Raw genomic sequence first — 15,397 nt, forward strand, 5'->3', positions numbered from 1 at the left:
TTGCACATGCTCAATTTTAGACATCTACCTTGATACGATTTAGACATGGGCTACTCTTGCTGGTATCCAGCTGAGTATGTTTGCATGTAAATGACCTTATATATCAATTAGAACTCAAGTATATTTATATTATATATGTTTGTAATGAATATTCATATGTATTTAGTGATTTCCTCTAAAGTTGGAATACTTTCTGCAGCTCCCTTCTTTTGAATAACTAAGCTACTTGCTTTAGTTGCAAATTCAACAGCCTTTTCAAGACTCGACCCATTAGCTAATTGCAGAACAACTCCACCAAAAAATGTATCGCCTGCACCAGTAGTATCGACAACGTTGGCAACTTTTTCAGATTTGACGAATGTGGGTTTAGTATTTCTAGAAGTGAACATTGACCCCTTACTTCCCATAGTTATTATAACCGTACTTACGTTTTCTGGGTTGACTAATTCCTGTAACTTATTTGCCAAGTCGCTAAAACCTTTTACCTTGTCTTGCTTGATAGTTTTGTTGAACTCAGCATTTTGATCTTGCGTTAGTAATTTGGATGCAACACTCAAAGCTTCTCCTTCATTCATAATTAAGAAGTCAATTTTAGACCAAAAGTCCTGATTGATAAATTCAGGCTTAAAAGGAGAAGGATTGTAAGCAATATTAATTTTTGGACGGTTCGCCTTAAGCCAATCAATAGATTTCACGGTATCAGGGTATTCATTCTGTAAGATAACGAATTGAGTTCCCTCGACATCTTTTGGAAAATATGTTTCATATTCCTCGTTAGTTGGACATAATTCTCCATTGGCACCAGCAGTAATTAAGATTCTATTCTCGCCGCTGTCTTCTTCGACAATAATCACCGCTACCCCAGAAGATTGATGTTCTAAAGTTTTAACATATTCCGTATCAACCCCAGAATCAACTAATGCCTGTTTTAATTCTTTACCAAAAGAGTCGTTACCCACATTACCAACCATACGAATTTGGCAATTGGATTGTTTTCCTGATAGTCTGGAAGTTGCAATAGCTTCATTAAGACCTTTACCACCAAGATGATTTTCGAAAGAGTTTGCTTGGTAAGTTTCACCACCTTCCGGAACTGCTTTGGTGTAAGTGACCAAATCGTAATTTAATGACCCAATGATTGTAATAGTACTAGATGTCATTTCTATTATATCTTTGATTCATAAATACTGAAGCCCTTTCAATGGAAATATATCTCTACTGCTTTTCTCGTACGTACGAGAAATTCGGGAAGATTTTCGTGTCTGAGAACAAGCTACAGCTCTGAATATGTGGAAAGGTAATAAATTTACTACATAGATAAACTCTAACTACGTATAACTAAAATCAGTTCAGCTTTCCAAGTCTCTTTAATCTCATCTTTTCAGCGAAAGTCAAAGGTGCGCTAGGCTTTTCTTGTGCTGGAGCTGGTGCAGGTTCTGGAGCAGCTGGTTTAGTGGCTTGATTAGCCATTTCTTGTCTTCTTCTTAATGATTCAGAATCTTTTTCTTTTTGAAGTCTAAGTTCTTCCTTGAACTTATCCATTTCTTCTTGGCGCATTCTCTTTATTTCAGCTTCTTCGGCTTCTTTACGTTCGTATTCACGTCTTTCCATTAACTCTTCAATACGTTGGTGCTTGACACGTTCAATACGTTCTCTCTTTGCCTGTTCAAAAGCAGCTTGAGCTTCTTTTCTTAATTCAGCTAATTTACTTGAATGCTTTTCGTCAATCATTTTCTTAAATGGCTCGAAGTCTGGAATAATACGTTGTAAACGCTCTCTCAATGCCAAGGATTCTTCGTGTTCTTTCTTAGCTTTACTGATCTTAAGTTGCTTTAAAGATTCGTAATTCTTGATATCTTCCTCCTTTTGCTTTTCAGCATCCTTTTCTAAGTATTGTAATTCATAACGTCTGAATGCTCTTTCAGTATGATCGTTCTTCTTGGACAAAACCTTCAAACGTTCTTCTAAGTTTTTCTTATCCTTATTCAACTGTTCGATTTGCATGGTTCTCAATTTTTCGGTGTCTAAATCGTCTAAGTTATTCAAGTCAAGCTTGATAATACCCTTTGCGTTAATTTCTTCAGCAATTTTCAATTTTTCTTTTTCCTTGACCAATTGCCTTTCTCTTTCTAACTTCTCTAAGTTTCTTCTTTCTTGTTCAGCTAATATTCTTTCTTGTTCAGCCTTTTGTTCAGCAATAGTGGCCTCTTGTCTTAATCTGGCAGCTTCCTCTTCTTGTTGACGCTTAGCTTTGTCAGCGATACGCTTACGTTCTTCCATAACATTGACACGATCAGCAATTTCTTGTTGTTCTCTTGCCATATCAGCAATAGCATTCTTCAAAGCTTCTTCACGGGTCTTTTGGATACGGACCTCATATTCTGGGTCAATAACCTTGGCGGACGAAGACAAAGTCTGAGCCAACTTAGATAATTGAGATCTAACTAATTCAGATGGAGATATTTGTAATTTGGAGCTTGATGAATCAGTAAAAGCGTCTTCAAATGGCTTAGATTTCAATGTGACAACGTCGGTCTCATGGTCAATAGTCAATGATAAGTAGCCATCTTTGACACCATTAACGATTAAGTTTTCAACTTCTAATGCGCTTAAAGAAAATTCAGTGCCTTCAATGATACCCAAGGAAACTAAGAAATCCAATTTAACAGTTTCATAGACTTGGGAAACTTGTTGGTATAATCTGATCAAGATTGCTTCAGTTAAAGTTGGGATATATTGCTTGTAGTTCTTGTCTGATTGAATAACTTGGAAAACTTCTGAAACCTTTTTCTTGATGGTTAATGGGTGGAATTCATCTTCTTCTAAGACAGTAAATAATTGCTTCACTGCTGGATCGACAAAACTTAAAATGGATCTACTGACAATAGACTTCAATAAAGTGTCTCTAGTTGGGACTTGGTTCAAGTTCAATAATGAAGTTAATTTAGCATTCTTAGCCTTATGATCATCAACAACAGTTTCATTACTGTTAAGAGATTTTTGGGGAACAGATAAGGTGGCTAAAACAAGGATAGAAGCATAATGACTTAATTCGTCATCGGTGGCATTTGGAGATTGGCAGTACAAGTTGAAAAATTTGTTCCAGGCAGCAGCGTGGTACAAAGAATTACCTGAAACAGCAAAGATTCTACCTAAGTTTTCATAGTAGTTAGCCATCATGACTGGTCTTGGAGCCTTCTTAGAGGCGGTAATCAAGGTGTGAACGTCATCGACAGAACGGAAAGATTCCTGCCATAATTCTAATTTGACAGAAATATTCAATTGAGCAAAACGTTGATCCAAGTAACGTTGAACTGTTTCAGAATCAGATAAGTCGATAGCATTCATATTTCCAACTGGTTTGATTTGGGTGGTGACAGACTGCATGTGTCCTCTTAATAATTCACATAATCTTCTGAATTCAGCCTTTCTATTGAACTTCAAACAGAATTGGAATGCTTGATTAACGATAGCTGAGTAGGTCACTTCCAACTTGGAGTTATTTCTCAATATATCCAAAACTGCTCTTAAAGCTTCCCACAAAAATCTCAACCATGGGTTGACCAATTCACGTTCAGTACGGTCAGCGGAATCAGCATTTGAGACTGCCGATAATAAAATGCTTTCTGGAGTCTGTGCTGCTTCTAAGTCTTCGTCTTCTTCTTGGTCAATCTTGACATCTGCCTTAGCTTGGGCTTCTTCTAACTTCTTTTCGGCTAATTCGATGAATTTACGAACAATAACTTGCACGGATTCAAGACCATTTTCAGACATTTGGACGTTCTTTTTATATTGATGTAAAGCATCCTTGGCTAATTTACCCTTTCTTAAGTCAACAGCTAACTCGATAAGTAACAAAGCAATTGGTTCTAAATCTTGAACTGCTAAGTAACGAATTCTCTTGGATGTGATTAATTCGTACAATGTTTCCAAAGCTGCATCTCTTTGGTCAACAGCAATCAAATCTTCAGCACGCTTTAACACATTTTCCGGACGGAAATTGTGATGTCTATGAGGTGGAGCCATGTTTTTACTATCTACCTCTAGTTGATGATATAGATATCGTTATATATTGGCCTTAAAGATTTTTCAAATCAACATCGTGCTCCAAAAAAAATTTCATCGACAGCGGTCGTGTGATGATAAAATTTCTTTACAGTATCTTCTTAATAGACATGGATAACTATTAAATAAGTATAATATACACGGGTAAGACCGTTTCATGAGGAACTGGGCGGCATCATGAACATTCAATCTATATAACTCTCAACTTTTTGAGGTCTAAATTCTAACTAAAAGGGAGGAAACTTCTCTTCCATTTGAGGAATTGATTCAGCAAGTTTGTTCTTGTCAATCAAGATTAAGCTCAATTTAGGATCGATTCCGTAATCAGTGAATACTCTTCTTGAATCTGTATCTTGCTTGGCATCATTGTAGTCATAAGTAGCAAAATATTTAGCATTTTCTTCCAAAATTATGTCTTCATAATGAAAGTAGTCCATTTCTACTGGGACCGGTTCATTGGTAGCAACCTTCTTCTTCTTTGACTTTTGGGGAGCTTCCTCGTCCTGAATCTTTGCAGACACAAGCTTGTAGACTTTGGAAATGACTAAAAAGTAGTCAAATTCGTATTTCTCGTGAGCGTCGTCTGCTTTGGTCATTTCTTCCAATAACATCTTATACATAGGAGGAACAACTTCTACCGGCATGTTTATCATTCTTTCACTGATAATCAAACCTACCTTTAACGATTTAGATGATGCGGAGGAATTTTGGTCCTTAGCTTCTAACAATTTCCTCAACATTAAGTTGAACTCCAAATTCTTGCCGGTTTTTTGAAGAACATAATCAACTAAAGTTTTGATACATGGCTTATTGATGTTTTCCGACATGTTTATTACCGACAAAACTGCAAATGGATCACTTTCGATTCCTTCGGTCTTAATAGTCGTACCAACAGCATTCTTAGTCAAAACCAAATCAGCCAACGAAGAAATATCAAATGTTGAGGCATCATCTCCAAACAATTGACGAAGGAAATTCTTAATTGCATGGAAATCAACTTCAGGATTTAAATCAAAGTAATCAAAATCGACATTGATTATATCTTCACCTTCTTCTCCCTGTTGCTGTTCTTCTTCCAATTCATTTTCTGAATCTGTGGAACTAACATCGATGTCAGAATCTTCCGGTTCGTCTGCTCTTCTCTTTGCCATTATATCAGGTGTATGATTAATGAATTATATCAACTGAAAGATTAGTAAATTTCAACTTTTTTCAGAAGTTGCGATGACATAATTTTGTGCCATCGCATAAGCTGATTACATTCTTATTATCATTATCCACTTAATATACTGTGTTAATGTCATTAGTTCAAGGATATTCGTCAGGTTCCGACAGTGGAGAAGAATTGCCTAAAATACCTGTTTTGCCTAAAGATTCGAAGTATAAAATAGTATCAGTACCGAATGTTGATATTTCAGCCCACGAATTAGTACCAATTAATAATAGTCAAGAAACAAGTCACAAAGAAACACGAAATTTCGGTGGTGGTATAGAAGAAAACTACTATGATAATGCCACATGGAAGCTTCAATCTATGAAAGGTAAAAGGAAACTGGATAATTCTTCAAAACAAGAATCAAAAAAATTGAGAAAGAAGAGACGTAAGCAAGGGGATCCTAAAGATATTGATTATTTAGGTCCGTGGGCCGATTATAAGGATACTTCCGAGTCTGATGCATCTATTTCTGAAGTTAATGGATCAGAAACAGATGACAATGTGAATGAAGAAGAAGCGGATCAGGATGCAAATAACGAAGAATCTGAACCAAAGGTTTTTACCGAATTTTTTGGGCTGAAGGAAAAGGATTATTTAGGCAGAACATACATGCACGTACCAAGGGATCTTAATGTTAGTTTAACAAATGAACCGGGATCGCAGGAATGTTTTGTTCCGAAGAAAATTATTCATACGTTCGGAGGACATGCAAAAGGTGTTAATAAATTGGAATATTTTCCAAATTCTGGTCATTTGTTATTATCATGCGGTAACGATGGTAAAATTATGCTATGGGATCTTTATCATAAGAGGGAATTGTTAAGAGGTTATTATGGTCATAGCCTTGCTGTCAAGGATGTAACTTTCAGTGGAACGGGGAAAACCTTTTTGAGTTGTTCATTTGATAAAAAGGTAATACTTTGGAATACGGAAACTGGGAATATTGAAAAGACTATTAAATTGAAGGCAATTCCTAACGTCATTAAATTTAATCCTAATAATGAAAATGAATTCATTGTTGGGTTAACCAATCATAAAATTGAGCATTACGACTTGAGCATACCTAACTTTGAAATACCAATACAAACATACGATCACCATCTAGGGGCTATTAATTCTTTGACCATAATTGACAATAACAATAGATTTATGTCTACGTCTGATGATAAAACCGTAAGATTCTGGGATTGGCAAATTAATATACCAATCAAATTTATATCTGATCCTTCACAACATTCGATGCCATCAGCAGTTATGTATCCCGGAGGAAAATACATAGCGCTCCAAAGTATGGATAATTCAATACAGGTGATTCAAGGGCATGGTAAGTTTAAATTTAACAAAAATAAATGGTTCGATGGTCACAACGTAGCAGGCTATGGTATTGATGTGGAAATTTCACCTGATGGTAAAATTATTATGAGTGGTGATTCAAAAGGTTTCGGATATTTCTGGGATTGGAAAACCTGTAAATTAGTAAATAAGCTAAAGGTAAGTGATAAGCCTATTACATGCATAAAAGCTCATCCACAAGAGGCTAGCAAAGTTGCAATGGCTGGGATGAATGGGCGCATTTATTATTGTGATTAATGTTTATTATTTGATTATAGAAATCAGAAATATGTACTACATTATTATACATTTTTCCTTCTTGTATTCATCTCTCTTTCTTTTATGTTTTTTACCAAATAGTCTTGATTTCCTGTATTCATCTCCATCACTAACATCACCAGAAGAGTCATAGCGTTGCAGTAAATACGGCCGCAAATGATGCTTATGATTACTTTCGCCGGGAGTTGGGTTAGATTTCAATGAAGATTTGCTTGATGTATCATCAAAGTTAATAGAAGCAGCAGGCGTTTTCTTTTCAGAAATATCCTTATCTTCGGTTTTTGATTTCTTTGATTTTTTCCAATAAGAATTATTTCCAGAATTACCTGTTGAAGTCAAAGTTAATCTATTCATGTCATCCACCACATTATTAATTTCAGATGAAGCTTCTATTTTATTCGGTAATGGATTTATGCTACTAATATTAGATGTGTCACTCCATTGACTATTTCGGCGATAATAGGGACTCAAGCTCACAGATGTTTTCTGACTATTTTGCGATTGAATACATTCTTCTTTATAATAATTCTTATCTTTGTCAGTAACATACCAAAAATATTTATCTCTAATATCCACAAACCTTGGATCAGTTGGCGCTATATCTGGCATAGGCGTACTTGAAGTAGAACTTATAACACTTTGTTTCCTTGACGATAATGCAATATCATCAGAAGACGGCGTGGCAGAAATGATCGGCAGTAAATTTGTATGGTCTAACCATTGACCTTTTGCACCTTGAGGTACAACAATTTTTTTGATATTCTCATTAAGGTTTCTAGAGCGTATGCTGCCTCCGTCTAAGCTGCTTGCATTGTTATTGGAATCATCATTGGAAACTAATCTATAAAATAGCATGTAAGGCCATTCAGTATTAAAAATATCTTTAAAGGACTTTTCAACTACTCTCGATTTCTTCTTCATATCATCGTACAAGTACCAGGGAGCATTGTATGCTTCGTCATCAGTCTCATCAAGAATTTGAGTATTCTTACGGGTTACGGATATAAAATGACCCAGTGTAATCGTGGTTCCTTTATGGCACACCGCACTTTCTAAAATCAATTTAAAATCTCCGGCAGCATCATCATCATCATCATCGGCGATAAAGCGTGGAATATTAATGATAGGAGGAATAATAATCCGTTTTTGTGATCTTTGAGCCTTAGAATCATTATATGAATATCTTTTTAAACATATTGGTAAGATAGGTCTTCTATTAATAAACTCCTTGGAATTCTTTGCGATACTTTGAATGTTGCCATCTGCGGTATGCATTTCATTAATGTCGGTATAAAATGGTAATAATCTCAAAAACATCCATGCTGGTAAACTCACCTCTTTCGACGTAGATGTATCATTGTCATTTATAGACCATATAGAAAGGGTGGATGATCTAGTCCTTATACTTTGTCTAACACTATTTTTACTATCAGATCTAAATCTTCTATTTGTACCATTAGTTGAATTATAGTTTACTTGGTCGCCCACACTAGTGTCCTCCTGTATCGGTTGCGATCTAGAAATATCAGTAGTTACTCTGGACAAGTTGCGGTCAGATGCATTGGGTTGATAAGAGATTTCACCACCCGGGTTACTTTCTCTCCTTAAACTTTCTAACGTAGCTCTTCGTTCCAATTCTCGCTTGACACTTATTGAATTATTGAAATAATGCTCTAGACATTCTTCAAGTAAGATCCCATCTTCAGAATCAGAGGTGTCTGATGCTTGCAGTTTAGTATCTTCGTCATCTTCAGGTATACTCACGAAAAGAATTCTTTCATTAGAATACTTTTGATCATCTTTATCATGCTTTCCGCCATGTTTAATATCAATTTTGAATGTTAACATAGGCATTGATAACGTATCAGTTAAAAATTGAAATAATGCAGCTGAATCCTGCTGTTTGTGGGACATTGCTTCATGGAACCCAAGCTTCTTTAAAATTTCGCAAAGTCTTGTAGTCAAATCAGTTGTAATCAAGTTTCCAGAACGTATTAAACTGACATAAACTCTCAATATTGCTGCTAACTGATTTACATAAGTGTTTTCGTGGTTTGAAATGAACAATATTGGTTCAAAACTCTCTAAGCTGGAGAACATTGAGTATAACAACGCATCAAGATAGCACATCACATTTTCCCAATTCTCTGCCCCAACATACTGGATTGCACACCCCAATTTGTCACATGGTTCATTTGTCAAGAATAGCCCTTCGCTACTTAATTGGAAAAACCGAATTAGGTGAAAAGTCCTAATTATATCACCTTGAGAAAAGGGAGACTTTAACAAAGAAATGATTTCGTTCACCGACGGCACTGGTAACTTCAAGGCCTCAAAGTATCTTAATAAAGCAGTCACTGCTGAAGAGTTATGGTTATATTTTTTGGTATTATAGGACATACTATCCTTTTCTCCCGTTTCAATTTTGCCATAACTATCGACATATCTTTGCCAAAATGGTTCATCAAAAGCTGATTTCTCAACCTCTTGATTATGCTTTGAAGAATTATTGGATATCTTCTTTCTAAACATAAGAATATGATGCGTTTACAATGAGGCTGTTTCTCGTAGAAATAGCTTAGAACTCGATCTGTTGATGTTTTTTCTGTGTACTACATATTGCACAAAACATAACCCAAACACCTTAATAATTAATTATGACCATACACACATAAATACAGAAGTAAATGACAATCAAAACAATAGAATAGTCTATCCAAGACATTAAATTGTCCCAGTTATGTTTAATTCCCTCATTTTGATGAGTACATCATCAATTTTCTCATCTAGAGTACCGTTGATGTAATCTTGTCTCGTTTGAGCATCCAACTTTACTTGCAAGTTATTCAAATGATTGTAATTTTCGTTGAAAAACCTCAATTGCAACTTTACAAATGATTCAAACGATGGGTCTAAGAAAGGAATTCGAAGATCAATCAATTTTGGCAACTCATCTTTTAATTGATCATTTATAGTTTCATAAGAAGTCTCCAATTGGGTCAATTGGCTTTGAGATTGACTCAATTTGGCCTCGTACAGAGGATCTTCTCCTGGTTTTTCAATAAGCTTCCGCACCTTGTTCTTCATGGCATCATAATCGAGTTTCTTGTGGTTTCTCTTCTTTATGGCCTCATTGATCTCAATATAGTAGGAATTAAATCTCGCTATAGGATTAAGCACAGTTTGGTTGAATGGCTGTTCTAACTCGCCCACGGTATGGTCATTTAGAAGTTTCATTACGCCATAATATTCTTGACTTATACTTTTGTACTCTTTGTCCTCATTCTTATTAGACCCATAGAACTCACTCAATACTTCACTCACATTGACTTGAGCATTTGTTAATATCCTTAATGAGTCTAGATAATGCTTGAGTTCTTTCTGTAACTTGGTAGATGTAGACTCCATATACTTGAAACGCTTCTCTTCAAATTCATAGTCCTTATCGATTGTTTCCTCGATATGCCCAGTCTTTAACATTACTTGAGCACCAGCTCTATTAATAGCCTTTTTTATACCCGTCCAAGACATATTTCTACCTATAACTTGAACCTCATATGCTGTTGTATATATCAATGTATAGACAATGTTAAGTATATATATGATCTCAGTAATATATACTGATTACAAATGGTTTGAAAATTGTTTCACAATCGATATTCGAGAAGCCGGTCTTTCCAGAACCACAAATGAGGTTCAAAGTAAATAAGTGTATATTATAAATAAGGATTAAATAAAAATGTATAAGTAACAACAAGCATAAATTAAAGAATTGAATGGTAGATATTAACAAATGCTAAAATACAAACTTGTAAGCTCTAGTCCAAACACCAACTCTTAAGACCAGACCAACTCTCATGTATCTGCAGGTGAGTGCATTATCTGAGTTACAAATTTACCTGAATATCTTGTAATACATGCCACTATTAAAACATCGTTTCTTATAGATGTGGTCATAAGGTGGTTCAATATTACGTGGTTAGGAATCGACAAGTGATATGCCTCTTGATTTGAAGCGTAATATGAACTGTCTGCTCTTCTTAAAGGAGGTCTCTTTGAAGAATTGTTAGGGACTACAGAAGAAGTTTGGTAGTCATATGGGTATTGGCTAGATTGTATCTGCTGAACTTGCTGGTAATGTTGATGATCGGTGATTGTAGGTGGAACCATAGGAATGTTTTGAGCATGGTTTTGTTGTTGGTTAGATGACATCTTGTTTAACAACACATTGTTTAAATGTGCTGGTAATTGGGGTGGTTCCGGTAGCTCGTAGTCTGGACCTTTGCTCTTAAAGTAATCGTAATTCACAAACATTTCCGGAATTTCGCTCGAATAACTCAAGGCCGATTTTTGATAATCTGCCAAGAATGATGACGATAATTTTTCATGATAAGGCACGTACTTATTCGATTCGTTGGTTGTGGTGGAACAATCATCCGATTGCATGCGTTCGGCATAAGGTCTAGGTGCTACTAATTCTTCTACTGTTTGTGGTCCGATCGCAGGAGAAGGAGAATTTTCGGGCATGTATTCCACATGTTCAACATCCGGAAACGCTTCACTTTTACTCACCTTGGCTAAGAAGCTGTTCAGCTTCTTTCTGATTTTGTCTACTTCATACCTACCAGCAGTTTGAGTCTCGCCTTGTGAAAGTGACAGAATGATATTGGCATCATAATCTGAAGACGCACCAACATGATTTGGCTGGTTGTGTGAATGGTTGAAAAGATGAACTTCATCTAACACTTCAAACCAATTGAAAAATATCCCCTCATGGTCGGTGGCAGTAGGTAATTGGTCACTGACCCTATATTCGTTGTTTATTATATATAACAATTTGTGGACACCTAACGGTAATTTGATTGTAGTGACATATTCGTTCTCGTGTTGGGATGACTGCGATAAGTGGATAATATTCCTCCAATTCGAAAATGACCCGATTATCGATATCTTCAGAATGTTTTCTTTGTTTGAATTCACCCATTTAATTTCGACTGGGATACGTCTGCCATTCTTAGACTTGCTAGAAATATTGCTTTTACCCACTGGAGATGCAACATATGAATTCATGTTCACATCTTCAGCATTGGACGGTGCCACTGCAATCTTAGTAAAATCCACCTTGCTCAAGTTAGGAGTCGGTGTGTCACCCCTCTGGGGCATTGACAGACCACTCGATATCGAGTGGTCTTCGGACGTATCCATTGCGTCGCTGTTGTAGTCGCTGTTGGGTAAAATGTTCCGTGCCACTTCGGTGCCGTCTACATCAAGTAATCCGGCATTCAACTCATTGAACTCATCTTCTATCAAGTCATTCGAAAATTGATGGTATTGCTGCTGCATGCTCCTGTTGGACCCATCTGTCCCTGAACTATTCTGAGTGTGAATCCCTGATGGCTCGTTTTGTTGTTCCTTCTGTCGACCGTGTTTCTCATCCTGCTTGCGTTTTACCTGGTGCAATATCAAATCGCTGAACTCCTCATCTAAATTATGATAGTTGTTCGTAGAAGTCGACGATTTTCGAATATTGCCCAGATTATACCGGCTAGCTGTTGATTTTCTAGTACTAGAAGTATTATTACCCATGATTATTTTCCAATAACTAATTCGTACAATAGCCTGCCCTTTAAATAATCGTTCATGTATTGTGATCTCGTGTATTCCCTTATCGATTCAAGCTACTTTGAAGAGAAGAAGAAAAAAATCTACTATGTTCAGTCTAGTGTATCCTTTTCTGCAGTTTTTGGAGCAACTTGCACACCAAAACGAATAAGCATATCAATGTGCAGGATTGTTAGTTACATGCGGCCGGTCTTTCCAATTAAGGGTATCGTAATATGAACTGAATCTTAACGATGAAACTGATTGGACGAATCAGCAAATTTTCTGTTCACCCTGCTTTCATCCGGAATGTTTATTACCTGTTAGGCGTCCAAATGCTGCTGTTGCAAGTCAAAACGTGTAAAGTTGACGTATAACGAATTGTGGTACCCAAGACGGCTTTGATAATAAAAAGCGATATTCACGACATCGAGACATTTTGCCGTAATAAAATATACGACAAGAGCCCCTCACCGACATTGTTCCATATACTTGCGACATTGGCCACATTTCATTTTTTTTTTTTCTTGATTTTTGGGCGTGTGGCGTGTATTGTTCCATTTGCTGGCATAGTTTTGCTGAGTAGAAAAGAGGACGGAGATCCGGTGAAGAGCGCCAAAATAACCGCCAGCCGTACATTTCCACAATACACACATTTCCGAAAGATGAACATGTGTTAAAAGTTTAGGATTCTAGTGCTAGCTGATATATACGGTCCATCTGAAGTTTAAGAAGAATGGATGAAGATCTAGATCAGGTTTTTGGGGTCGTTCGGCTAGCGTCGGCATGCTGTTACAACAGGTGGGACTATTTCCCCTTTAAACACTATGACATACATTTAATACAATATACACAATTTATTCGGCCGGACTAGACCAATAGTGAAGTTCTGTAGTTGTTTGAGTTCCGCGGAATTGAATTTTTGGTATTTGGTGTTCGGTGCACACTTGAGTAAATTCTGATGAATAGGGAGCTGATGGTACAAATGGTGCAAAAGATCTCTAATATACGAACAACTGAACTTCTCTTTATGCGATTGTATGGCGTTTGGAAGCAGCTGAACATCGCTTACGACGTTCTCTTCTTAACCTTCGTTGCATTATACTGTAGCTTCCCCGTCTGATGATAACCTCAAGCTTGAACTTATTTAACTCAGGATACCAGGTGGAAATGTAGTTGCGAAGCTTTGTAATGAGATCTTTACGCTGTGGTTTGTTCGTATCACGGATCCAAGTTTTGTGGCCAAGCTCAAACTTGCAGTAGAGTTGAAAGACTTTCAACACCTTGAGTTCGATTTCACGGGTTAGCGAGATGTTGAGGTTGTCGAGCTCGAGTATATGCGATAGTTCGTGGATATTGATACGGGAGAAGTATTTATCATTATCAATTTTGGATATTTTGTTCATCTTATTGACGTAGTCTTCATGGGTGGCTTTGGGTTTTGCAACCGTCAAGCGATATTTGGGGTCGCGCTTCATTATGTGGAGAGGAATAAGCCCGAAAAAATTGGGTTCCAGATGGATTCTAGTGTCTAGTTCGACATTTGATATTTGCGAGCTGAATTCTTCTATCGACCTGTCTATGTCACTATTGAATCTTTCACTCGGCTTAAAAGGTTTGGCCTTATCTTTGCTCTTCCGCAAACCCAGACCCTTGCCTGATTTTTCACCAGTTGCACTTTTCCCCTTGGTTTCTATAATATTCTCTCGTTCGAGAAGTGTTTGCTGGTATTTGTGTTTCATTCGCCCAAATCTTATCACAACCTTCCACTCCGCGCTTGTTTTCTCGTGGTGGATCGTTCCTTCTGAAACCTCATTTATTAACCCTAACTCATCAACTATTGAACCCCCATTGAATTCTGAATAGGTATCTATCGTATCGATTGTATCAAATGAATATTCTTCCTCCACTAAACCAAAAATTTCTTTCGAGCATTGGGCGCTAGACTCACTTGAAGTAAGCGGTGACGCCAAGTCGTCCATGCCTCTGTAACTTTCAAATAAAAAGTCGTCATTGGTCCTAAATCCCTCACTAGGACTCAAATCATCAAATGCGAATATGTTGGTCTCAATAGATATTTGCCGGTTGAATGAGCACCGGTTTATGCTACTTGGTGTAACAAAACAATCCATAGGGTCCATGTTGTCCTATTACTGTCCTATACCTTTTCTAGCTATTTATGGGTGGATTTCTGGTCTATTTATAATTTCAGGTGTTCCACAATCTAACTATCGGTAACATAGTAACTGTATTATTGGCGGAGATCATCTAGGCTCGGCGCAGACGCATAGATGATACCTTAAAATATGCCATCACTAGATTAACGAGTTATGCTGTATTAATAGCCCTATGTATATATAAATGAATTCTAATATATACATATATATAGATGTTTTTCCTAGCTATCTATACATATCAATAACTTGGTATATATGTATATTGTTCTACAATAAATTTAAAGATATGTATCATAAGACCCCGTTTAGCGAACGTAAACAAATCTGCAAACTCTTCGATACGAAGGATACGCATTACCACTAATTATATATATGACCTAAACCAAAGGGACTTTAATATACAAAATAGCCTTTTATAAGCATCTATTATACTTATACTTGTATATTCTGTATAGTATGAATTATATTAGTATATCTATTGATATTAGACTCAAATAGGTTATATTACAAGCATATATCAATAGCACATTTATGCGATACACCACAATTAGACACATACATAATCTGCGCGTAGGCGAGATGCTCGGAGATTAGGTCGCCAGTTCGAACCCGGCACCAAAGATGTTTTCTAATTGTTTGAATTAGTTCGAAACACAACTGGCTAAGAGAGCGATAAAAATACTCCTGTAACAAGCAATACGTACATAGATATAAAAAATATTGTTCT

The 15,397-nt window shown here is 36.5% G+C and overlaps 8 protein-coding genes across 8 annotated transcripts; 1 reads left to right on the forward strand and 7 right to left on the reverse strand.

The window, feature by feature from the left end:
* Nucleotides 1-152: 152 nt before the first annotated feature.
* On the reverse strand, nt 153-1,160 carry RBK1 (putative ribokinase; the record flags this gene model as incomplete). Its single annotated transcript, XM_015612103.1, has 1 exon — nt 153-1,160. The coding sequence occupies one exon, from the start codon at nt 1,158-1,160 to the stop codon at nt 153-155; it is 1,008 nt and encodes a 335-aa protein (XP_015467066.1).
* Nucleotides 1,161-1,344: 184 nt separating this feature from the next.
* Nucleotides 1,345-4,026, reverse strand: RPG1A (translation initiation factor eIF3 subunit a; the record flags this gene model as incomplete). Its single annotated transcript, XM_015612104.1, has 1 exon — nt 1,345-4,026. The coding sequence occupies one exon, from the start codon at nt 4,024-4,026 to the stop codon at nt 1,345-1,347; it is 2,682 nt and encodes an 893-aa protein (XP_015467067.1).
* Nucleotides 4,027-4,292: 266 nt separating this feature from the next.
* AC631_03276 (protein-transporting protein) lies at nt 4,293-5,216 on the reverse strand (the record flags this gene model as incomplete). The annotated part of the gene is made up of 1 exon (XM_015612105.1): nt 4,293-5,216. One exon carries the CDS (start codon nt 5,214-5,216, stop codon nt 4,293-4,295), a length of 924 nt encoding a protein of 307 aa, XP_015467068.1.
* Nucleotides 5,217-5,362: 146 nt separating this feature from the next.
* On the forward strand, nt 5,363-6,871 carry AC631_03277 (uncharacterized protein; the record flags this gene model as incomplete). The annotated part of the gene is made up of 1 exon (XM_015612106.1): nt 5,363-6,871. One exon carries the CDS (start codon nt 5,363-5,365, stop codon nt 6,869-6,871), a length of 1,509 nt encoding a protein of 502 aa, XP_015467069.1.
* Nucleotides 6,872-6,907: 36 nt separating this feature from the next.
* On the reverse strand, nt 6,908-9,424 carry AC631_03278 (uncharacterized protein; the record flags this gene model as incomplete). The annotated part of the gene is made up of 1 exon (XM_015612107.1): nt 6,908-9,424. One exon carries the CDS (start codon nt 9,422-9,424, stop codon nt 6,908-6,910), a length of 2,517 nt encoding a protein of 838 aa, XP_015467070.1.
* A 192-nt stretch (nt 9,425-9,616) lies between these two features.
* Nucleotides 9,617-10,423, reverse strand: RVS162 (Rvs162p; the record flags this gene model as incomplete). The annotated part of the gene is made up of 1 exon (XM_015612108.1): nt 9,617-10,423. The coding sequence occupies one exon, from the start codon at nt 10,421-10,423 to the stop codon at nt 9,617-9,619; it is 807 nt and encodes a 268-aa protein (XP_015467071.1).
* Nucleotides 10,424-10,747: 324 nt separating this feature from the next.
* On the reverse strand, nt 10,748-12,478 carry KIS2 (Kis2p; the record flags this gene model as incomplete). The annotated part of the gene is made up of 1 exon (XM_015612109.1): nt 10,748-12,478. The coding sequence occupies one exon, from the start codon at nt 12,476-12,478 to the stop codon at nt 10,748-10,750; it is 1,731 nt and encodes a 576-aa protein (XP_015467072.1).
* Nucleotides 12,479-13,521: 1,043 nt separating this feature from the next.
* Nucleotides 13,522-14,634, reverse strand: AC631_03281 (uncharacterized protein; the record flags this gene model as incomplete). Its single annotated transcript, XM_015612110.1, has 1 exon — nt 13,522-14,634. One exon carries the CDS (start codon nt 14,632-14,634, stop codon nt 13,522-13,524), a length of 1,113 nt encoding a protein of 370 aa, XP_015467073.1.
* Nucleotides 14,635-15,397: the final 763 nt, after the last annotated feature.

The sequence above is a fragment of the Debaryomyces fabryi genome, assembly GCF_001447935.2.
Source record: "Debaryomyces fabryi strain CBS 789 chromosome Unknown contig00068, whole genome shotgun sequence".
Taxonomy (NCBI): Eukaryota; Fungi; Ascomycota; class Pichiomycetes; order Serinales; family Debaryomycetaceae; genus Debaryomyces; species Debaryomyces fabryi.